This window comes from Dendrobates tinctorius, unplaced genomic scaffold (assembly GCF_039654945.1).
Source record: "Dendrobates tinctorius isolate UK_male_01 unplaced genomic scaffold, ASM3965494v1 ptg000090l, whole genome shotgun sequence".
Taxonomy (NCBI): Eukaryota; Metazoa; Chordata; class Amphibia; order Anura; family Dendrobatidae; genus Dendrobates; species Dendrobates tinctorius.
The window spans coordinates 9,696,530-9,721,009 of NW_027361758.1; the positions used below are offsets into that span (position 1 = coordinate 9,696,530).

The 24,480-nt window shown below is 45.5% G+C and overlaps 1 protein-coding gene across 2 annotated transcripts in view; it reads right to left on the reverse strand.

The window, feature by feature from the left end:
• Positions 1–24,480, reverse strand: part of SBNO1 (strawberry notch homolog 1) — a 144,663-nt gene that overhangs the window by 108,942 nt on the left and 11,241 nt on the right. Inside the window, exons 4-8 of one of the 2 annotated variants that reach the window (XM_073586093.1) lie at positions 19,052–19,096; positions 4,956–5,056; positions 4,766–4,853; positions 4,300–4,460; positions 4,000–4,133 (exon numbers count right to left, since the gene is read on the reverse strand). In XM_073586093.1, coding sequence (XP_073442194.1) covers positions 4,000–4,133; positions 4,300–4,460; positions 4,766–4,853; positions 4,956–5,056; positions 19,052–19,096 — 529 coding nt within the window. The remainder of the gene's footprint in view (positions 1–3,999; positions 4,134–4,299; positions 4,461–4,765; positions 4,854–4,955; positions 5,057–19,051; positions 19,097–24,480) is intronic. The other variant, XM_073586094.1, reaches the window with a different exon arrangement.

The window sequence follows — 24,480 nt, forward strand, 5'->3', positions numbered from 1 at the left end:
GGTTTCCTCTGATCCCGCTCCCTGGTGGCAGGCGGCCGATCCTGTTGAGTGACTCTCTCCGTGGCAGGGAAGGGACGAAAGGGCCTGAATGGTCGAAACCCCCTTCTGTTGAAGGGACGTTTTGGTCGAGACTGGGGAAGCGAAGTACTTTTACCTCCAGTGGCATCGGAAATTATCTGATCCAGCTTTGCTCCAAAGAGCCTAGAGCCATGGAACGGCAGATTGGTAAGCGACTTTTTCGAAGTCGTGTCCGCATTCCATGACTTTAGCCAAAGGACTCGGCGTACAGCTACTATGTTGCTGTTAGCCCTTGCTACGCAGCCGGCCGCGTCCAAGGAGGCGGCCAAAAGGTATTTTCCCGCCTGGTTAATCTGATCTTCAAGATCTGCCAACTCGTCTTGAGGAGCTGACGCTAAGATGCCTCTGCGAAGAATTTTTGCCCAAGCGGAAATGACCTTCGCCACCCAGGCGGATGCGAAAATAGGGCAGAGAGAGGCGCCAGATGCCTCAAAGATAGATTTAGCCAGAGATTCAATCTGCCTGTCAGTAGGATCTTTGAGCGATGCCCCGTCGGGCAGCGAGAGCACCGTTTTAGAGGCTATCCGGGATACTGGAGGATCTACCTCTGGAGCCTTGGACCACTTAGAGAGCAGTTCTGCGTCAAAGGGGTACAGAACGTCCAAGTACTTGCGGCCTGAGAAACGTTGCTCAGGGCGCTCCCAGTGTTTGGATAAGGTAGTATCGAAATCGTTGTGATTGGGAAATGTTCGAGACGGAGGTCTGGTTCGTCTAAGGAGAACCGAGCTTTCCTGAGCTGGAGCCTCATCCTGTTTAAGCTTTAGTGTTTGGAAGATAGCTGCAAGAAGACTATCGACCATGTCCCGCGTTTTAGAAACGCTGTTCCCCTCTGAGCTAGCTTCCGAATGAGAATCATCGCCTGACTGAAGGCTGTCCTCCGAGGAAGGAGGAGGAGGCCTGGGAGCGGAAGGGCCCTGCGAGCTCGAAGACGAAGTGGACAGAGCCCGCTTCCGAGAAGTCCTTCCCTGTCTGTCTCTCTGAAGGTCGCGGTCAGGTGCGGACGACTCATCCCGAGAGGTGGTCGGGGCAGAGGTGGCTGAGGATAGCTGAGGTAATCGTTCTAAGACCTGGACCAGCGACTGTGATACTTTTGTCAAGTCAGAAACAGACTGTGACATTGTAACGGCCCACTCCGGAGGGAGAGAGGAGGGAAGAGCGCCCTCCGCCCGGGATTCTGTGCGTTCCTGAGATGCTGACATATTGGAAGGACTGCAGGGGGGGCAGAATGGGGACGACTGACCCGATGCCCACTTCTTTTTACAGCGCGCACAGGCGTAATAGGTAGCGGTGGGCCTGAAGCAGAGATCCCCTGAAGGGTTGGGCATAAGTGAACTGCACTGAATGGCCGCAAAAATTAGGGAAAAAACTGCCGAGGAGAGCTAATCCCTGTGCCAGAGCCGAGCCTACCGAGATTCTGTGAGCAGCAGAAGAAACGCCGAAGTGTCCCCCAAGCAGCGCAGGAAGGAGTGAAAAACCAGGAAATCCTTGTGCTGGAAGAAGGGGGGGCAGAGCTTAGCGGCTGCGCCGTGATTGGCTATCAGCGACGGAGGGACCTGACCGAGAGGGGAGGCTGGCAGTCCAAAGAGAAAGAAGCCCTGTGATGGGCTAGAAAAGGCGCGCTGAAAGAGCGCGCTCAGGAACGGAGGAGGGAGCAGAGAAATTCCCCTGGCTGAGGGAAAGTGAAAGTGACGGCGCCCGCGCCGGCGCTGTAACCCCTTGCCTACCCCGACATACCGCGCTCAGGAAGCAATATGAAGCGGTCCCCTGCTTGCGACGCTGCTGCGGTGAGTGAAGGGATCCGCAGCGTCTCCCTGACTAGAAGAGGGGAAGGGATAGTGTCCGCATTCCATTGTGTGAGCGCGCGGCAGGCAGAAAGGGCGGGAGATTCAAAAACAGTGGACCTGTAATCCCAAGGTCCAACTTCTCCCATGCACTGGAGCTTATGCGGGGGCCGGAGGGAACGTACAGGCACTTACCTGACGTCCCTGAAGAGGATGACCACAGGGGCCCACGGGGAAACGGCAGGCCGCTGGGAGGGGAAGGAGTCCTCTGTACCCGCATCCTGCTGAAGACGGCTTGAACCACCTGCGATCGCCGTCTTCCTCTCAGCCCTGTCCCGAGAGAGGGGTGAGGAGGGGGATTCGGCAAGGACCAGCCACCTGTCCACAACCCTTATCACCGGAAGGTGATAGGGAAAGTCCTGCCTGCGGTACTGAGAGTTGCGATGTGGATGACACCACACTGCTCGCTCAGCCGCATGATATAGGAAATCAGGGTGATAAGTATACCCTGTTTCCTAAAGGAAAAACCTAAAAGATAAAAGAAGACAAAATTAAAAAGTTCAAACTAAACCCTGAAAGAAAAAATTAGATTAATAACTGCGGATCTGGGGAGATCCCGGTCCGCCTCCTACAGACACTAAGCACAAACTGAGGTGCTTGGTGCCTGTCGGTGGGTGTATACTGCCGGGGAGGAGCTAATTTTCTGTTTTTGCATAGTGTCAGCCTCCTAGCAGCAGCAGCATACACCCATGGTATTCTGTGTCCCCCAATAAGGCAATAAAGAAATTAGGGGCCTCGGCTTATACAGTATGTATGTATACATATACACAGTTTGTTTGTTTTTTTTACTTAATGTCCTCCCTTACAGAAACTTCCATTTGTGAACTGAGCAGATACTTTTCTTGTCAAAGTAATAGTAAGGAAAATATAATACTAGATCACACAAAAAAACTGAATTTTAATAACTAAAAAAAAAAAAAATTGTAACATGAGTCTATGCAGAGTAACTGACTGGTGCATGTACAAATAATAGAACATTACAGTATAGAACTAGACAATGCAAGATTACATTGTAACAGTAATTCATACAAAACCAATGACTCTCAGCCATGGTCTCATCTACAAATGCAGAACCAGCAATATAAAAAAACTGATGAATTCACTTTAAGTAAAAGGATTAAATGCTTTAGACTAAAGCCCCCGTTACACACTGCGATATCGCTAGCAATATCGCTGTAAAGTCACCGATTTTGTGACGTTGCAGCGATATTGCTAGCGATATCGCTGCATGTGATACTTACCTCCGACCGGCTCCCCCGCTGGTTATCGCTGATCGCGCGAGAAGCTCCTGGACCATTCCTCGTCGGCCGCTTCCTGCTGTGACGAGCGACGCATGGAGCCGGGCGGGAGGACGCAGGATCACCTCGTCTGACGGGTAAGTAGCGACCCCCGACCCCAGCGATGTCGCTGGTGAGATCTGCCTATGTGGCAGCTCACTAGCGACCACCTAGCGATGCACCAGCGATCCTGACCGCGTCATATCGCTGGTCGGGATCGCTGGTACATCGCTAGGTGTAACGGTACCCTAAGTGTAAATTTGGGGCAGCAGTTTGGCAGGCACATCAGACCTTTTCGAGGCTAATCCTTTGTTAAGAAAAAACAAAACAAAACTAATTACTCAGTAGTAAACATTGCACAGACTTTGTTTTTTTGTTTTAAGAAAAAAAAAATATGAAGATTGCAAACATGCTATCATGTCCCCGGATTTCCCCTTCTTTGAGACCATATTAAAGGGAATCTGTCACAAGAAGAAATGCGTAGAGCAAGACAGGGAGGAGGGGGAGCTAGTGAATAAGCCCCGCCCAGCAGCAGTCTACATACATCTGAACCGATATAAAAAAGGTATTTATGCATGAAAGGAGCGGGGTCAGGGGGAAGCAAAAGTACTAAGAGAATCCTTATGTGACACACAATTGAATGATATCATTATAGGATATCTCAAAAAAGGGGTGACAGATTCCCTTTAAGTTGTTTTGGGTCTTACAATGCAATTTGTATTGGAAAGTTAAAAGCACCATTCAGATGTAATTTGTGTTTATTGAGGAGTAATTATTTGTTTATAGTTGTATTTTCTACTCACCACAAAGATCTTTTTCTACTTAGCAAGTAGTTTTCAAAAATGATTCCAGCAATTGTTCTTCCTTTCCCAACTCCTGCACCATCCCCAATTAAGAATCCGGCTCGCTCACCATTGGGAAGGAAGGTTTCATGTTGCTATAGAAACAGAACAAAGTAAAAAGTTATGTAATCTTTTACATTATGTGGCACATGTACAAACAAAAGTAAGATATTTCAGAGTATTAAACTAAATAAAAACTATCACACAATGGTCAGTAAAGCATATTCAAACACAAGCTGGTTCAGGGATGAAGACACAAACCTGCGCAGCATAAGTGATTGCTTCTAACTGCAGAGCAGATAACCAGCCGTTATCAACGGACTCTTCAGGAATTGAAGTTTGAAACCAAACATCTGGAGGAGTCACACTTGACAGAGAACTGGTTTCCACAACAGGATCTGGATGTCTCAGCCCAACTTTAACTAGAAGAGAAATAAAAAGATATTAAAAAGATCTATACCTGAAATTATCTGAAAACTTCTAGGCCCACAGAAATTTGCCACACTGAATAAGTCAAACTGGAGACTATTCTTTCATTTTTCTAGAGAAATTATACAGAGCTCTAAGATGAGAAAATATAGAAGCAGCAATGCACAAAAATGATTTGCAAGACTAGAAACAGTGAATCCAATCCTTGCAGATCTCTCACAATGTGTGCCCCCTTCCTCAAAGTGTCAGAGTTAAACAAACGAGTGTACAAAATGCACAGACATTAAATGTCACATACGTTTTATAGGCATATATTCAGCATATGTCTCCGCATGGCCCATCTCGTCCTCATCTTCTTCCTCTGGCTCATCCTCCTCTTTAACTTTCTGAAATAAACATTATAGATCTCTGCAATTCTTGTAAAGCATCCTGATGAGACTGTTGTATTTACTTAGAAAACCATGTCAAAATGGCTGTATAACACTTACATTAGTTGGAGAAAAGCTTCGCATTTTAATGTCATCATTGATCCATATTCTGGTCACTTCTTTATTGGAAATATCTTTCTTTGCTCCATTGATTAGATCAGCTATCAATATAAAATTTTAGAATGTAAATACACAAACTAAATACTTAAAATGATGCAAACATTTCTATAACCATATATAACACTTCCTGAAAACAAGCTTTTAGGTTGAGGTATAAGGGTGATTGAAGGGAATCTGTCACATTGCAGATGCAGCCAGATCTGTGGCCAGCATGGCATAGAGAAGGAAAAGCAGAAAAGAATAATCTATAGGTTTGTTGTAAAAGATTAAGAATAACTTCTAAGTAATTTATTGAGATCCCTGGTGTGTGTTTACATAGGAGTCCAGTGGGAGATCCTACTCCGTGATTTTCCTGCATGCAGAGATGACTGTCAGTCACTGAATAGGACCGCAAACTGGACTCGCATGCATCTAAACACCAGGGATTATAATAAAATGCAAGTTTTACTGAACATCTCTTATTGCTGTACAACATTGTGCCTGCAGCTCAGATACAATTTTCTATAGGACAAGTTTCCTTTAAATGAGTCTGCAGCTTTACACTTTGCAGTAATGTTACTGTTGCTCGTCAAGGAAAAAATGGGCGCACGAGTCAAACACTATGCAAATAGGAAGTCTAAAATTAAGATTTCTTGCTTTTCTAAAAATTGGCATCAAAGGTTTAATCATGGACCTGTCCTAACAACAACTAATCAATATATTACTGTTGGGAGTCTGACACCTGGAACCACTATAGATCAGCAGTTTGCCAGAAGAACAAGAACGCAGATCCTGACACAGCATACTGGCCATTCTCCGGTACTACAGCTCACTCCTACTGAAGTGAATTGGAGCCACACTGCGGTATAGAACAGCCACTATACGCTTTATGGAGCTGTGCTGCTTTCTACTCAATCTATAATACTTTGACAAAGAGGTTAAATATACAAGTGCTTCTCAGAAAACTAGAATATCAAAAAAAAAGTTACTGTAATTTCAGTTCATTACAAAAAGTAAATCTCATTAGATAGAGCCATTTAAAAACAGATCTCTTTCAAGTGTTCATTTCTGTTAATGTTGAGGGTTATAGCTTACAACCAATGAAAACCCTAAAGTCATTATCTCAATAAATTAGAATAATTAACAAAAAACACCTGCAAAAGCTTCCTACACAGTTAAAAAGGCCCCTTAATGTGTTTCAGTAGGCTCCACAATCATGGGGAAGACTGCTGACTTGACTAATGTCCAGAAGGCAGTCATGGACACACTCCACAAGGAGGGTAAGCCACAAAACGTCATTGCTAAAGAAGCTGGCTGTTCACAGAGTGCTGTATCCAAGCATATTAATAGAAATTTTAGTTGAATGAAAAAGTGTGGTAGAAAAAGGTGCACAAGCAACCGGGATAACCGCAGCCTTGAAAGGATTTAAGTTAAGAAAAGGCGATTCAAAAATTTGGGGGAGAGTCACAAGGAGTGGACTGCTGCTGGAGACATTAATACAAGAGCCACCACACACACACCCACACGTATCCAGGATATGGGCTACAAGTGTCCCATTCCTTGTGTCAAGCCAACCAGGACCAGTAAACAACGCAAGAAGCGTGTTACCTGGGCCAAGGAGAAAAAGAACTGTTGCTCAGTGGTCCAAGGTGTTGTTTTCAGATGAAAGTAAATTTTGCATTTCATTTGGAAATCAAGGTCCCAGAGTCTGGAGGAAGAGTGGAGATGCCACAATCCAAGCTGCTTGAGGTCTAGTGTGAACTTTACACAATCAGTGATGGTATGGGGGAGCCATGTCATCTGCTGGTGTTATCAAGACCAAAGTCAGCGCAGCCATCTATCAGGAAATGTTAGAGCACTTCATGCTTTCTTCTGCCGACAAGCTTTTTGGAGATAGAAATTTCTTTCTCCAGCATGAATTGGCACCTGTCCACACTGCCAAAAGTACCAATACCTGGTTTAAAAACAGTATCACTGTGCTTGATTGGCCGGCAAACTCGCCTGACCTTAATCCCATAGATTATCTATGGAGTATTGTCAAGAGGAAGAAGAGACACCAAAACCCAAAAACCCAAAAGCAGACGAGCTGAAGGCTGCTATCAAAGCTTCCATAACACCTCAGCAGTGCCACAGGCTGATCTTCACCATGCCATGCCACATTGATGCAGTAACTGATGCAAAAGAAGCCCTGACCAAGTATTGAGTGCATTTAATGAACATACATTTCAGTAGACCAACATGTCAGCATTTAACCCCTTTCTGCCAGCTGACTGGATAGTACGTCAGCTGGCAGTACCCCCGCTTTGATGAGAGCTCTGGCGGTGAGCCCGCATCAAAGCCGGGACATGTCGGTTGTTTTGAACAGCTGACATGTGCCCGCAATAGGCACAAACGGAATCGCGACCCATCCACGCCTATTAACTAGTTAAATGCCGCTGTCAAACACTGACAGTGGCATGTAACAAGCGCTTCCGGCCGCGTGGCAGGAAATATGAGCACCGCTGACCCCCGTCACGTGATTGGGGGTCATCGGTGCGTTGTCATAACAACCAGAGGACTCCTTGAGACCCCTATGGTTGTTGATGACGGATTGCTATGAGCACCACCCTGTGGTCGACGCTCATAGCAATGTTGTCAATCTGCTACTTAGAGGTGATCTGTGCATCACCTCTCTGTAGCAGAGGTGATCAAGTTGTGGCAGCTTCTAGCCTCCCATGCAGGCTACTGAAGCACGCCAAAAGTAAAAAAAAAAAAAAAAAAAAAAAAAAAAAAAAAAAAAAAGTTTAAAAAAATTTAAAAAAAAATTAAAACAAAAGTTCAAATCACCCCCCTTTCGTCCCATTCCAAAAAACACAGGATTCAATGGCCACACCGTCAAAGACAGGGCCTCGGAGTTCTGGTGGTAAATCGGGCCCTGTGAGTAGATCCATGCGATCTGGAAGTCCCCAGGGAATACCGGCGACTAGTTGTACTAGTTCTGCGTACCATGGCCGGCGCGACCAATCTAGCGTGACTAGGATCACTGGTATTCCCTCTGCTCTAATTTTCTTGATAACCCTCGGGAGCGAGGGAAGAATGCACGGGAGCCGGATCCAGTGCCACGGCAGAACTAGGGTGTCCGCTCGGATGGCGCATGGATCGCGTAATGAAATCGAGGAACCCTGTTTAGCCCTTAGGCCATACGATCCCCATCCAGAGTCACCCAGCAATGGCAGATCTGCTGAAAAAACACTTCCGCATGAAGAGACCACTCCTGAGGCAAGGCCTTGGCGACTGAGAAAAATCATCGCCCAATTGTCCACACCCAGGGTGTGGATTGCTGAGATGGGTGAATGGTTGGTCTCAATGGAGGATGTGACTCACTTCGTGCATGGCCATCCTACTCGGAGTACTCCCCTGACGGTTGATATACGCCACAGCCGTGGCGTTGTCTGATTGGATCCTGATGAGATGACCTGCGAGGAGATGGTGGAAACTCAGTAGAGCTAATTTGATCGCTCGAATGTCCAAAAGGTTGATGGGGAGATGTGACTCTCCAATTAACCAACGACCCTGGCCGTGTGGTGATGAAGAAAAAAAAAAAAGCGCACACCAGCCTAGGAGACTGGCGTCAATGGTCACCACCGATCATTGTACTGGGAGAAAGAACTTCCCTTAACTCAGAGGATTTCAGTGTCCCCGGCTTGGGGGCTCGTCTGACCCGCAGGGACAGAAGGAACCGGCGGTCCAGGGAGAACGGGTTCTTGTCCCAAGTTAACAGCAACGCATGTTGTAAAGGGCGAAAATGGAACTCTGCGAATGGGAACGCTCCCATCGCTGCCACCATGTTTCCGAGAACTAGCATGCTGAAAAACGTATGAAGTGAGAAACCGGTCGGGAAAGAGTCCGCGCTGCCTGTTGTAAGGCTCGGGCCTTCTCTGGAGTGAGAATGACCAACCCGAGGGAAGAGTCCAAGATCAATTCCAAAAAGGAAATCTGCTGGACCGGTGTTGGGGAAGACTTTTTGAAGTTTATCTTCTGACCCAGGCGAGAAAGTGTATTTACTGTGTTATCCACGGATTTCTCGCAGACTGGAAGGGATGGACCCTTGATCAGCAGGTCGTCCAGATACGGCAGTACCACTACTCCGAGCGTGGAGAATGGCCATGACAGCCGCTATGGCCTTGGTATAGACCCTGGGGGCGGTGGCGAGACCGAAGGGCAAGGCAACGAACTAGAAGTGTTCTTCTTGAATTGCAAAACGCAGGAACTGCTGGATAATAGGGACTCTCCCCTTTGCATGGAGGCGACACCAATCGGAGGAATTCCATTCGGAATCGCCGTACCTTGACAAACTGATTTAACAGCTTGAGGTCCAGTATGCACCGCATCGTTCCTTCTTTGGAACCACAAAGAAAGGTTTGAATAAAAAAACCGCTGAACCATTCGTCTTGAGGGACCGGAAGGATGACTCCATCCCTTTGCGGCGAATGAACAGCCCAAAGAAAGGCTGTGACTGAATGACAGCAGATGGCTGCCAACTTTGTCGGTGTCTGCCAGATACCACAACAAGTCATTGAGTAGAGAATCTATGGGATCTGCTTCCTTAAGGCCCCGTCACACTAAGCGACTTACCAGCGATCCCAACACCGATATGAAGGTGTCAGGATCGCTAGTAAGTCGCTATGTGATCGCTGGTGAGCTGTCACACAGACAGCTTCACCAGCGGTCAGCACAGCGATGCCGAGCGCCCGGCATCGCTGGCTATCGCTGTAGAAAATAGATTCAAAATAAAAAATATAGTTATTCTCACCTTCCGACGTCCCGTTCAGCCATCCTGCCTCTCTCCACGCTCCGGTCCCAGTGAGCCTTTGCACGAATGACCGCGCGATGTCACGGACTCGAGGGATAACAAAGTCTCGCGGTCATTCATGCAAAGGATCACTGGGACCGGAGCGTGGAGAGAGGCAGGATGGCTGAACGGGACATCGGAAGGTGAGAATTACTATATTTTTTATTATTTTTTTTTTTTTTACACCTGATCGCTGGTCTCCCGCTGTCACACACACACAGCGATGCGTGCTGGCCAGCGGGAGACCAGCGACCAAAGAAATGTCCAGAGGTTTCTTGCAGCGATCAGCGATACAGGCAGGGGGGCCGCTCGCTGATCGCTGTCACAGACAGCGATCTCGCTGGTGAGATCGCTGTTACGTCACAAAAGTTGTGACTCAGCAGCGATCTCGCTACCGAGATCGCTTAGTGAGACGGGGCCTTTAGATCCAGATGCTGTCAGCCTGGGTTTCCAAGAGCAGTTAGGTCTGTGAGAGACCTTGGAACCTCTGTCTCCACGCGGAGACCAACCTGATCCAGAAGAGCTGAAGCAGTTGCGAAAAAAGTCAAAAAGTGAGTAGGCTGTTAATTCCGAAAAACAGCAGGGCAGCCCCTTGTTGGGGGAAGAAACCTACTCTTCCCCCCGGAAGTGTCAAAAATGAAGCTGGTCTAGTTTCTTGTCCAAACAGGCGACCAGTTTGATACGGCACAGAAGTTGGAATCTGCCCGCCAGTCGCGTAGCCATAGGGCTCTTCTGATGGAGACTGCATTAGCGGTTGCCTTAGCAGCGCAATTAGCGGCATCTAAAGGAGTCTACTGCAAAATCCCCAGCGTGAATTATCTGCTTGGCAACACCGGTTGTCTCCGGAGGATTGCTACCTTGGAAGGCAGTAATTAAGACTTCTGCCCAAGTGGCCATTGCCTTAGCCACTCAAGTCGCCGCGAAAGATGGGAAAAAAGCCACTCCTGAAGCTCCAAAAACTGAACTGGTGAGGTAGCCAATTTGACGATCGAAGGGGTTTCTGACTGAAGAGCCCTCAGAAACGGATCGAAGCGTTTTAGGAGCAAGGCACAATACAGGAGGATCCACCAAGGGGGACTGTAACCAATCCTTCATTAGATCTGGCGTAAAGGGGTATTTAGCCTCGATAGATAGGCTTTTGCCCTGTGAACCGCTTATGTGGTCGGTTCCTACGCTTCTAGACAATGTCCTTCAACTCCATATGGCTGGCAAATACCCTGCGTACACCTTTAGTCTTCTTAAAGTAGATAACGTGTTCCGGAGCGGGAATATTCTCCTCGTCCAACGTCAGAAACTTGTTGACTGACTGTCAGAGAATCAAGCAATTCATGGACATTTGGGGAATTCTGAGGGACTGACGTGTCAGACTCAAATTCAGAGACCATGTTCTCTGCGAACATTAGGAGAGCGAGAGCCAGAACTCACCGATGCTGAATCGCAAGCGTGACTAGGGGACGCGTCATGGGTCAGCTTTCTAGAGACCTGAGGATCCCTTGAACGAGCACGGCCCCTGCTGGCGGACAGTTCCCGGCCGTCGCCAAAGCCCTCCTCAGGCGGTAAAGACACGTTCTGACCAAGAGGATTCCATGAGTCTATAGACTTGGTCAGTGACTTCACAGACCGTGACAAGGACGCGGCCCACACTGGGGGACAAACGCATGGAGCACCTTGCAGCGCCGGCGGATGGCGTTTTAGCACAAGCCGGGTCGCAATCCGTGCATAGCAGATTAGTCTGGGTACTGGGCAAGGCAGTCTTGCAAGAGGTACCAGCGGTAAAGAACGCAGTGCACTTATTAGCCCCCTTTTTGCTTCCTTAGACTGAGACATAGTGCCCGTGAAAGGGTTACAAGCAGAGCCTGGGATGCAGCTGCAGGGAATGTGCAAAGGGGTTAAGCTTTTCTCTGAGAGCAGATGCAGCTTACCCGCGGTCCTGATGCTGTGTCCCTGGGAGGAATATCGGTGGCCCTGTAGCGTCACCAGGTGTTGTCCATCCCTGCGCGCACCCCTCAGAGTCCGAGGAGCAGAGAAGGGGTCAAGGACATGGCCCCCCGAGATTAGCAGGGCGCCTCTCGTAAGAGCGAGAGGCACCAAAGACGTGGGCGGCGCTATGTAAATTGCGGCCTAGTAGGCCGAAAAAGCCGGGGACTAAATTTTTGGGCCTACCCGCAGCGAGCGCCAGGTGAAGGGATCGGGGGGCCGCCGGTATGCCCCCGCTGAGACTCGGTCAGCGCTTCTCCAGGGACCAGGACCCGACCCCATACCTCCAGTCTGGTGCTCACGCAGTCTGTGCTGTCCAAGAGCCTGCAGGTTTAATCCCATCTCAGATCCTGAGGTAAAAAAAGCTCCTGGGCGATGTAGCAGAGCCGGAGAGGTTGTTACAGGGGTATTGCTCAATTGATCCACCCTATGGACAGGGGGACGGAGAGCTATGGGGCCGATTCAGGGCATCCGAAAGTGCTGGTCAAGTCTTCTCCGTGCGCTCGCCCTCGTATCTGTGTGGGGTACCGGGACCGTAAAGGAACCAATCGCCAGAAGAATCAGCCCCAGTCGTCGCAGGAAAGTGTACGGGGAGGTATACTCCGCGTGTTGCCTGTTGTTGGTTCGGGGGAGAGCGGGCCGTAGAAAGGAACCGTCGCCCCCTTCACTCCGTTAATTACAAAATAAAAAATTTACAGAAAATTTAAAAATAAAATAAAAATCGGTGGGGTCTGAAGCCAGACCCAAGTGCCTCCTTGCCTTCCTAGCCAGCGAGAGGGTGTATCCTGCAGGGGAGGAGTAAACTTTTTTCTGTGTTTACTTAGTGTCCTCCTATTGGCAAGCAGCATAACACCCACTGTGTGTCCCCCAATGAGGCGTAGGAGAAAAAAAAAAAAAAAAAAAAAAGTTAGTTATGGCTCTGGAAAGAAGGGGAGCAAAAAACGAAAAAGCTCCGGTCATGAAGGGGTTAAAATCATTCAAGTTGGTGACAAAGTATTCTAAATGTACTGAAATAATGACTTGGATTTTCATTGACTGTAAGACATAATCATCATCATTAACAGAAATAAACACAGAAATAGATCACTCTGTGTGTAATGGCTCTATATAATATACTAGTTTCACTTTGTGTATTGAAGAACGGAAATAAATTACCATATTTGTCGGACCACAAGACACTTTTCCCCAAAAAAAATTTTTGGGGAAAATGTGGGTGCGTCTTATGGTCGGAATATACTTACAAATACAGTGGCTGCGGTCCCGCTCTGCAGCTGCAGGGCAATGCAGTCTTCCTTTCCAGGCTGGTGCAGCTGTGGTGTCCCCAAAGGGGCAACCGCGGTAGTGATGCTCCTCTGTGGGGCGACGAGATTTGAATCTGAGCATGCGCTGCCCCCAGCGGCCATTTTGCCGGAAGCCACCACATCACAGCACTGGATCTACGGGGGCCTCCGGGCTTTCACGAAATGCTGGTGGAGCAGCACGCACCACAGAGCAGCAGTACTGCACCAGCCTGGGATTTCACGGAGGCCACTGCACCAGCCTGGACCACCAAACAACCCGTGACCACGCCTCCACCTGTGCCGATAGCCCCCCTGGTAAGCTGAATTCGGACTGCAAGACGGACTCCCATTTGACACATTTTTTCCTTTTGAAAATTTGGGGTGTGTCTTAAGGCCCCATCTCACATAGCGAGATCGCTAATGCGTCACCGATTTTGTGACGCAACACCGATCTCGCTCTACATGTGACACGCAGCAGCGATCAGCCCCCAGCTGATCGTGCAGGAATGTTCTGGGCCATCTTTTCGTCATCGGCGTCCCGCTGGCCAGCATGCATCGGTGTTTGATCGCTGGATCTTTCCTGCGTCGCTGAAGAGATCTGCCTGTTTGGCAGCTTACTAGCAGTCATTTAGCGACGCACCAGCGATCCCTACCAGGTCGTATAATAATAATAATCTTTATTTTTATATAGCGCTAACATATTCCGCAGCGCTTTACAGTTTGCACACATTATCATCACAATCTAAATTCCCTATCAGTATGTCTTTAGAATGTGGGAGGAAACCGGAGTACCCGGAGGAAACCCACGCAAACACGGGGAGAACATACAAACTCCTTGCAGATGTTGTCCTTGGTGGGATTCGAACCCAGGACTCCAGCGCTGCAAGGCTGCAGTGCTAACCACTGAGCCACCGTGCCGCCCATATCATTGTTGGGATCGCTGGTGCGTCGCTAAGTGAAACGGGACCCTTGTAGTCCGAAAAATACGGTAACTGAGGATATTCTAATTTTGTGAGAAGCACCTGTATGTCTTGCTACTTGGAAACATTACAGAACGTGACAGAAAATGTAACACCAGAAAACGTGTATTTTCATCACACAAGTGGAAAGGCAAAAGTAGAAAAATCCCACTCACCAAAGTTTGAAACAAAAGCCTTTATATTAAATGTAACATGTTAAGACAGGTGACATTTTTACACAAGTGTGCAAGGTTTAAAGCAGCTATATTACTGGTTGAACTTAAATGATTCCTCCTCCCCCCCAAAGAAAAAAAAAAAAAAATAATCAAGTGGTGCACCAAGTGTCTAAAATCTAAAGGTGATGAAGCAGGAAAAAGAAACATTGGAGGTAAAGGGAACCGGTCACCTTGTTTTTAGCTATTAAACTGGTCCCTGTGTTCTGTTAGTGATGCAAACACTTTATATCAGAGGATTTCTTCACATATACTACCGTTCAAAAGTTTGGCGTCACCCAGACAATTGTTTTCTCCATGGAAACTCATACTTTTATTAATTAAATGAGTTGCCATTTAAAATCTAGTCTAGACATTGACAAGGTTCAATAAAAGGATTTTTATTTTTTTAAATATTTTTCTCTTTCAAACTTTGCTTTCATCAAAGAATGCTCCCTTTGCAGCAATTCCAGCATTGCAGACCTTTGGAATTCTAGCAGTTAATTTGCTGAGGTAATCTGGAGAAATTTCACCCCACGCTTCCAGAAGCCCCTCCCACAAGTTGGTTTGGCTTAATGGGCACTTTTTGCATACCATGGGTCAAGCTCAATGGGGTTGAGATCAGGGCTGTGGAGTCGGTAAGCCAAACTTGCGACTCCGACTCCTCAATTTCCCTTACACCGACTCCAACTCCGACTCCGACTCCCACACATATTGCTTATATTTAAGTGAAAAATTTATTGTAGTACAATGTGAACCTCAGACATTTAATCATTTTTATGATCCAATAATCAAGATATTTAGATAGAACAGAATATATATTGGTGTACTACCCGGTTTTCATTCTTTTTGGTACAGATACGATATGGATAGACAGATATGGATAAATGGATAGATAGAGCAGATTTCTAATCTGTTTTTGCTATTGAAAACATTATCTATGAGCTCAAAAACCTTTCAGGTGATGCAGTTTTTTATAAAGATGATCAGCTTTTGCAGCTGAAAAACGTATCCTCAAAAAACACAGGAAAAACACTGTGTGTGAATGTAGCCTTAGATCAGGAATATAACAGCCATTTATAGGACATTTCATAACTTTCCCAAACTCCTATGAAAAAATATTCAGTACATCCTGCATTGAACTACTGTACCCAATTTATTATATATTTTAGGAGTCGGAGTCGCTCCATTTTATACCGACTCCAACTCCACCAAAATGAGCACCGACTCAGACTCCACGACTCCGACTCCACAGCCCTGGTTGAGATCTGGTGACTGCGCTGGCCACTCCATTACAGATAGAATACCAGCTGCCTGCTTCTTCCCCAAATAGTTCTTGCATAATTTGGAGGTGTGCTTTGGGTCATTGTCCTGTCGTAGGATGAAATTGGCTCCAATCAAGCACTGTCCACAGGGTATGGCATTGCAAAATGGAGTGATGGCCTTCCTTATTCAAAATCTCCCACTTTACCAGCACCAAAGCAACCCCAGACCATCACATTACCTCCACCATGCTTGACAGATGGCGTCAGGCACTCTTCTAGCATCTTTACAGTTGTTCTGCGTCTCATAAATGTTCTTTTGTGTGATCCAAACACCTCAAACTTGGATTCGTCTGTCCATAACACTTTTTACCAATCTTCCTCTGTCCAATGTCTGTTCTTTTACCCATATTAATAATTTCCTTTTCTTAGCCAGTCTCAGATATGGCTTTTTCTTTGCTACTCTGCCCTGAAGGCCAGCATCCTGAAGTCGCCTCTTCACTGTAGACGTTGACACTGGCGTTTTGCGTGCACTATTTACTGAAGCTGCCAGATGAGGACCTGTGAGGCGTCGATGACTAATGAACTCGTCTTGTTGCTTAGTTGTGCATCGGGGCCTCCCACTTCTCTTTCTACTCTGGTTAGAGCCTGTTTGTGCTCTCCTCTGAAGGGAGTAGTACAGCCCGTTGTAGGAAATATTTAGTTTCTTGGCAATTTCTCGCATGGAATAGCCTTCATTTCTAAGAATAAGAATAGACTGTCGAGTTTCACATGAAAGTTTTTTTTTTTTGGCCATTTTGAGAGTTTAATAAAACCAACAAATGTAATGCTCCAGATTCTCAGCTAGCTCAAAGGAAGGTCAGAGTTATAGCTTCTCTAATCAGCCAAACTATTTTCAGCTGTGCTAACATAGTTGCACAAGGGTTTTCAAGGGTATTCTAACCATCCATTAGCTTTCTTACACAGTTAGCAAACACAAAGTACGATAAGAACACTGGAGTGATAGTTGTAGGAAGTGGGCCTCTATACACCTATGAAGATATTGTATTACAAATCAGAAGTTTGCAGCTAGAGTAGTCATTTACCACATTAACAATGTATAGAGTGTATTTCTTAATCATTTAATGTTCGCTTCATTGGAAAAAAACTGCTTTCAAAAATAAGGAAATTTCTAAATGACCCTAAACTTTTGAACGGTAGTGTAACTTTTCTTTCTGTCATGGGGTGGTGACCATCTTTTCAGTCTTGGATCATGCAGTGTACTTTTGAAATTAGGCATGGCCACAGCATTGCATTTGATTACTGCAACGGGCCCAAAGTCACAGCACCCATGTATCAAAATCCCATGCATACGCATGGCTCATCCTTAACCCGGGCATTCACACTGATTGGGTGTACATCCCGAGCTTCTTGCCAGATGCGTGCATGCGCCATAGTGCAGAGTGGAGGGGGATATACAGTTGTGGCCAAAAGTATTGACACCCTTGCAATTCTGTCAGATAATACTCAGTTTCTTTCTGAAAATGATTGCAAACACAAATTCTTTGGTATTATCTTCATTTAATTTGTCTTAAAAAGCAAGCAAAACATTGATCATTTCACACAACTCCAAAAATGGGCCAGACAAAAGTATTGGCACCCTCAGCCTAATACTTGGTTGCACAACCTTTAGCCAAAATAACTGCGACCAACCGCTTCCGGTAACCATCAATGAGTTTCTTACAATGCTCTGCTGGAATTTTAGACCATTCTTCTTTGGCAAACTGCTCCAGGTCCCTGATATTTGAAGGGTGCCTTCTCCAAACTGCCATTTTTAGATCTCTCCACAGGTGTTCTATGGGATTCAGGTCTGGACTCATTGCTGGCCACCTTAGAAGTCTCCAGTGCTTTCTCTCAAACCATTTTCTAGTGCTTTTTGAAGTGTTTTGGGTCATTGTCCTGCTGGAAGACCATGACCTCAGAGAGACCCGGCTTTCTCACACTGGGCCCTACATTATGCTCCAAAATTTGTTGGTAGTCTTCAGACTTCATAATGCCATGCACACAGTCAAGCAGTCCAGTGCCAGAGGCAGCAAAGCAACCCCAAAACATCAGGGAACCTCCGCGATGTTTGACTGTAGGGACAGTGTTCTTTTCTTTGAATGCCTCTTTTTTTTCTCCTGTAAACTCTATGTTGATGCCTTTGCCCAAAAAGCTCTACTTTTGTCTCATCTGACCAGAGAACATTCTTCCAAAACATTTTAGGCTTTTTCAGGTAAGTTTTGGCAAACTCCAGCCTGGCTTTTTTATGTCTCGGGGTAAGAAGTGGGTTCTTCCTGGGTCTCCTACCATACAGTCCCTTTTCATTCAGACGCCGACAGATAGTACGGGTTGACACTGTTGTACCCTCGGACTGCAGGGCAGCTTGAACTTGTTTGGATGTTAGTCGAGGTTCTTTATCCAACACCCGCACCATCTTGCGTTGAAATCTCTTGTCAATTTTTCTTTTCCGTCCACATCTAGGGAGGTTAGCCACAGTGCCATGGGCTTCTTGATGACACTGTGCATGGTAGACACAGGAACATTCAGGTCTTTGGAGATGGACTTGTAGCCTTGAGATTGCTCATGCTTCCTCACAATTTGGTTTCTCAAGTCCTCAGACAGTTCTTTGGTCTTCTTTCTTTTCTCCATGCTCGATGTGGTACACACAAGGACACAGGACAGAGAGGTTGAGTCAACTTTAACCAAAGTCAACTGGCTGCAAGTGTGATTTAGTTATTGCCAACACCTGTTAGGTGCCACAGGTAAGTTACAGGTGCTGTTAATTACACAAATTAGAGAAGCATCACATGATTTTTCGAACAGTGCCAATACTTTTGTCCACCCTCTTTTTTATGTTTGGTGTGGAATTATATCCAATTTGGCTTTAGGACAATTCTTTTTGTGTTTTTTCATTTAAGACAAATTAAATGAAGATAATACCAAAGAATTTGTGTTTGCAATCATTTCCAGGAAGAAACTGAGTATTATCTGACAGAATTGCAGGGGTGTCAATACTTTTGGCCACAACTGTAGTAACATGCGCGCTCACATGTCATGTGGCCACTGACTCAAAGCAGCTCCGGCACATGCGCATATCTTACATGAAGCTGGGGCTGTAGACCCAGAGTCAGTGCACATGCCCGGGGGAACAGATGCGCACGCGTGGGATTTTGATACGAGGGTGCTGTGACTTCGGGCCAGTCACAGCAATCAAATGCAATGCTGTGGGTGTGCCCAATTTCAAAAGTACATTGAATGATGATACTGAAAAGATGGTCACCACCCCTATGACTGAAAGAAAAGTTATGTGAGGGAATCCTCTAACGCTATAAAGTGTTTTTTTAAACCTAATACTTGGAGCTTTTCTTTGGCAAAAATTGTTAGTGAAGCACATTGCATCACTAACAGCACACTGGGACCTGTTTAATAGCTAAATAAAAAGGCAACAGGTTCCCTTTAAGGACAGTGACGTGACTACCAATGTCATTGTATCCAACACACAACTACTCCCTTACCTGTTTTGGTGGCACTTACCACCTTCGGAGTGAATATAACAATTTCTGTAACAAACATAATATATTGGGGAATGCTGCAGAATACCAAGCACTTAACCAGAACATGAACATTGACAGATAAATAAATATATGTTTCTAATAAATACATAAAAACCTCACGCTTTAATAAAATAGCTAGTTGTAGGAAAATGTTACCTGGAAAGGTGTTTGTGAAAAATCAGTTAACATATCACATGTAAAACCTATTTTATGTATTTAGTAATCCCCTTAAAGGGACTATCACCAGGCGTTTGCCACAACCTAAGAGCAGAATATTGTAGGGGTAGAGACCCTTATTCCGGCAATGTGTCACCTATTGGGAAGATTTTTTTTTTTTTTTTTTTAACTAAAAGTACAACACACCAATTTATTTTAATCAATGGCCCCTATGCCCATGGACGGGATAGTACGTCTCAGTGATAAGCGGCGCCCACGTGGTGAGCGTCGCTGATCGCGGCCGTGTGTCAGATAATTATCACAGCTGACACCCGGCACAGTGTGTCAGGGGAGGTCACGGTACGCCCCCGACACGTTAACCCCTTGCACACCACGATCAAACATGATCGCAGTGTACCGGGGGTTAAAGGGAAGAATCAGCAGGGAGGGGGCTCCCTCTGTGCTTCCCTGTGCCCCCAAGGCAGCGCCCCCGAATCCAAGATGGCGACGGGGGCCTTCAGGGGCCTGCAGGGAGCCGGCTTCCTCAGTGCCTGCAAAGCGCAGGCATGAGGAAGTCTGCAGCAGTGCCTGTGACAGATCGCTGTCACAGGCACCTGGGACTATGCAATAAAGTTAAAAAAAAAAAAAATATTAAAATTTAAAAAAAAAAAAAAAAAAATACCCCCCCAAAAAACACAATAGAAGTACACATTAGGTATCGCCGCAACCGTAACGACCTGCCCTATAAGACTGTCCCATTAGTTAACCCCTTTAGCGAACCCCTTAAAAAATAAAACTAAAAAACGAAGCAAAAAATAATGATTTATTATCATACCGCCAAACAAAAAGTGCAGTAACACGTGATCAAAAAGACGCATATAAATATCCATAGTACCGCTGAAAACGTCATCTTGTCCCGCAAAAAAACGAGCCGCCATACAGCATCATCAGCAAAAAAATAAAAGTTATAGCTCGCAGAATAAAGCGATGCAAAATTATTTTTTATATAAAATAGTTTTCATTGCATAAAACTTGACAAAACAAAAAAAAAAAATAAAAAAAAAAAAAAAAAAAAAAAGACCTAAATGAGGTATCGCTGTAACCGTACTGACCCGAAGAATAAAACCGCTTTAACAATTTTACCGCACACGGAACGGTGTAAACGCACCCCCCAAAAGAAATTCATGAAACGCTGGTTTTTGTTCATTGTGCGTCCCAAAAATTGGAATAAACAGTGATCAAAAAATGTCACGTGCACGAAAACGGTACCAATAAAAACGTCAACTCGTCCCGCAAAAAATAAGACCTCACATGACTCGGTGGGTCAAAATATGGAAAAATTATAGCTCTTAATATGTGGTGATGCAAAAACTATTTTTACAATAAAAAGCGTCTTTTAGCGTATGACAGCTGCCAAACATAAAAACCCGCCATAAATAGTAAATCAAACCCCCCCGTTATCACCCCCTTAGTAAGGGAAAAATAATAAAATTAAAAGAAAATGTATTTATTTCCATTTTCCCATTAGCTGAAATTAGGGTTAGGGGTGTGTTGGCGTTAGGGTTGGAGTTAGAATTGGGGGTTTCCACTGTTTGGGCACATCAGGTGCTCTACAACATGGCGTCTGATCTCAATTCCTGCCAATACAGAGTTGAAAAAGTCAAATGGTGCTCCTTCCCTTCCAAGCTCTGCCATGCGCCCAAACAGTGTTTTACCCCCACATGTTGGGTATCAGCCTACTCAGGACAAATTGCAAAACAACTTTTGGGGTCCAATTTCTCCTGTTACCGTTAGGAAAATAAAAATTTGGGGGCAAAAATATCATTTTTGTGGAAAAAAAATGTTTTTTATTTTCACGCCCGGGCGTTATAAACTTCTGTGAAGCACTTGGGGGTTCAAAGTGTTCACCACACATCTAGATAAGTTCCGTGGGGGATCTAGTGTCCAAAATGGGGTCACTTGTGGGGAGTATCAATAGTTTAGGTACATCAGGGGCTCTCCAAAGGCACATGACACCCGCAGACCATTCCATCAAAGTCTGCATTCCAAAACGTCACTACTTCCCTTCTGAGACCCGACGTGTGCCCATACAATAGTTTTCTCCGACATATGGGGTATCAGTGTACTCAGGACAAATTGGACAACAACTTTTGGGGTCCAATTTCTCCTGGTACCCTTGGGAAAATAAAAAAATTGGTGACTAAAAGACCATGTTTGTGGAAAAAATACAAATTTTTTAATTTTCACGCCCGGGCGTTATAAACTTCTGTGAAGCACTGGAGGGGTCAAAGTGCTCACCACACATCTAGATAAGTTCCTTGGGGGGGGGGGTCTAGTTTCTAAAATGGTGTCATTTGTGGGGGGGTTTCCACTGTTTTGGTACATCAGGGGCTTTCCAAACGCGACATGGTGTCAGATCTCAATTCCAGCCAAAAACATCAAATGGCAGAGCTCGGAGGGGAAGCAGCGCCATGCGCCCAAATAGTGGTTTACCTCCACATGTGTTGTATCAGCGTACTCAGGTTAAATTGCACAATAACTTTTAGGGTCCTGTTACCTTTGGAAAAATAAGAATTGAGGGTGAAAAGATCATTTTTGTGGAAAAAAATATGATTTTTTACTTGTAGGGCTGTATGTTATAAACTTCTGTGAAGCCCTTGGGGGTTCAAAGTTCTCACCACATATCTAGATAAGTTCCTTGGGGGGGTCTAGTTTCCAAAATGGGGTCACTTGTAGGGGGTTTCCACTGTTTAGGTACATCAGAGGCTCTCCAAACGTGACATGGCATCCGATCTGAATTCCAGCCAATTTTGCATTGAAAAAGTCAAACGGCGCTCCTTCCCTTCTGAGCTCTGCCATGCGGCGAAACAGTGGTTCCCCCCCACATATCAGGTATCAGCGTACTCAGGACAAATTGAACAATAATTTTTGCAGTCCAATTTCTCCTGTTACCCTTGGTAAAATAAAAAAAATTGAACCTGAAGTATTTTTTTGTGAAAAAAAAAAGTTAGATGTTCATATTTTTTTTAAATATTCAAAAAATTCCTGTGACGCACCTAAAGGGTTAATAAACTTCTTGAATGTGGTTTTGAGCACCTTAAGGGGTGCAGTTTTTAGAATGGTGTCACTTTGGGTATTTTCTATCATATAGACCCCTGAATGTGGCTTCAAATGTGATGTGGTCCGTAAAAATAAAATGGTGTTGCAAAAATGAGAAATCACTGGTCAATTTTTAACCCTTATAACTTCCTAACAAAAAAAAAATTTTGGTTCCAAAATTGTGCTGATGTAAACATGTGGGAAATGTTATCTATCAAGTTTTTTGTGTGCCGTTTCTCTGTGATTTAAGGGCATAGAAATTCAAAGTTGGAAAATGGCGAAATTTTCGCCAAGATTCCATTTTTTTCACAAATAAACGCAAGTTATTTGAATGAAATTTTACCACTAACATGAAGTACAATATGTTACAAGAAAACAATGTCAGAATCACCGGGATCCATGGAAGCGTTTCAGAGTTATTACCTCATAAAGGGACAGTGGTCAGAATTGTAAAAATTGGCCTGGTCATGAACGTGCAAACCACCCTTGGGGGTGAAGGGGTTAAAGAAAATACACTAAGAAATTTGCCACATCGGCAAAGAGATGTAAAGGGCCTGTCACACTAAGCGATATCGCTAGCAATATCGCTATAACTTGTGACGTTATAGCGACATCGCTGTTTGTGATACCTACGACCCGCTCCCCATCGCTGATCACGCGAGAACAGGCTGGACCGTTTCTCGTCGTCAGCTTCCTGCTGGGCTTCCTGTGGAGAGACGAGCGTGGACGCGGGCGGGAGGACGCAGGATCGCCTAGTGTGACAGGTAAGTAGCGACCCCCGTCCCCAGCGATGTCGCTGGTGAGATCTGCCTGCACCACTTAGCGATGCACCAGCGATCCTGACTGCGTCATATCGCTGGTGCATCGCTAAGTGTGACAGTAGCTTTATTGTATGCATTCTAGTGCAGTAAGTCAGCGGATAAGATTTATCAAGCTTAATGATTTGTACCCTGGAGGAAAAACAAAAACCCACCACACAGCCTCTCATTAAATTTACCTGACTGAATCAAAAGAACCAAACGCACCTCCCACCTGTTTTAGTGACTATTTGTAAAACAAAGAGGAGATGAACTTGTTGCCACAACACGACTTTAAAATGTAATCACTGGCCGCTATAGCACGACAGGACCTTTTCTGAGCAACTTTTGCTTTTAAATGGAAATGTAATAAATAAATGTATTGCCATTTAATAAAGTTGGACAAACCAATCAGTGTGAAATACTGCAGAGTCCCTGGGAAAACCTTCGTAAAATAACTGAAGGCCAACTTTCATACAACTAAACGATATGTACATTTATTGTAAAAAAAAAAAAAAAAAAAAAATTTGTAAAAATCTGTGAACTGTAAAGTATTATAACCAATAAAACAACTGTAGCTGCAGGACTAGATGTTTTGTTAAATTTGCTTTTATGTATGACAAATCTGAAAAAAAAAAAAAAGAAAAAGAAAGAAAAAAAACTGCACTAAAAATTGTACAAAATTACCGTATATACACTCGAATATAAGTCGAGATTTTCAGCCCAAAAAATTGGGCTGAAAGTCCCCCTCTCGACTTATATTCGAGTCATATACAAAGGGGTCGGAGGGGGCGGATGTGTCAGGTCATACTTACCCGTCCTGACGCTGTCTTGAGCCCCCAGCTTCTCCCCGTGCTCTCTCTTCCTGCCTTCAGCGGTCACGTGGTGCCGCTCATTAAAACTCATCAATATGCGCATATTGATGAGTTTTAATGAGCGGCACCACGTGACCGCTGAAGGCAGGAAGAGAGCGCGGAGAAGCTGGGGGCTCAAGACAGCGTCAGGACGGGTAAGTACAGCGATACTCACCTGTCCTGCATCCATGGCTGCTTGCTGCTGTCTGTCATTGGTCAGTGACTTCAGACAGCAGAGGGCGCGGTGACGTGGTTAATGCGCGCCGCGCCCCCTGCAGTCTGAACGTCACTGACTGATGACGTGGCAGATAGCGGTGAGCAGCCATGGACGCAGGACAGGTGAGAATCTGACACCCAGCGACGGAGAGGTGAGTATGTCATTTTTTTTTATTTTTACATGCAGCAGCAGCATATGAGGGAACAATCTATGGAGCTTCTTGTGGGGGCAGCATATGAGGGAACAATCTATGGAGCTTCTTGTGGG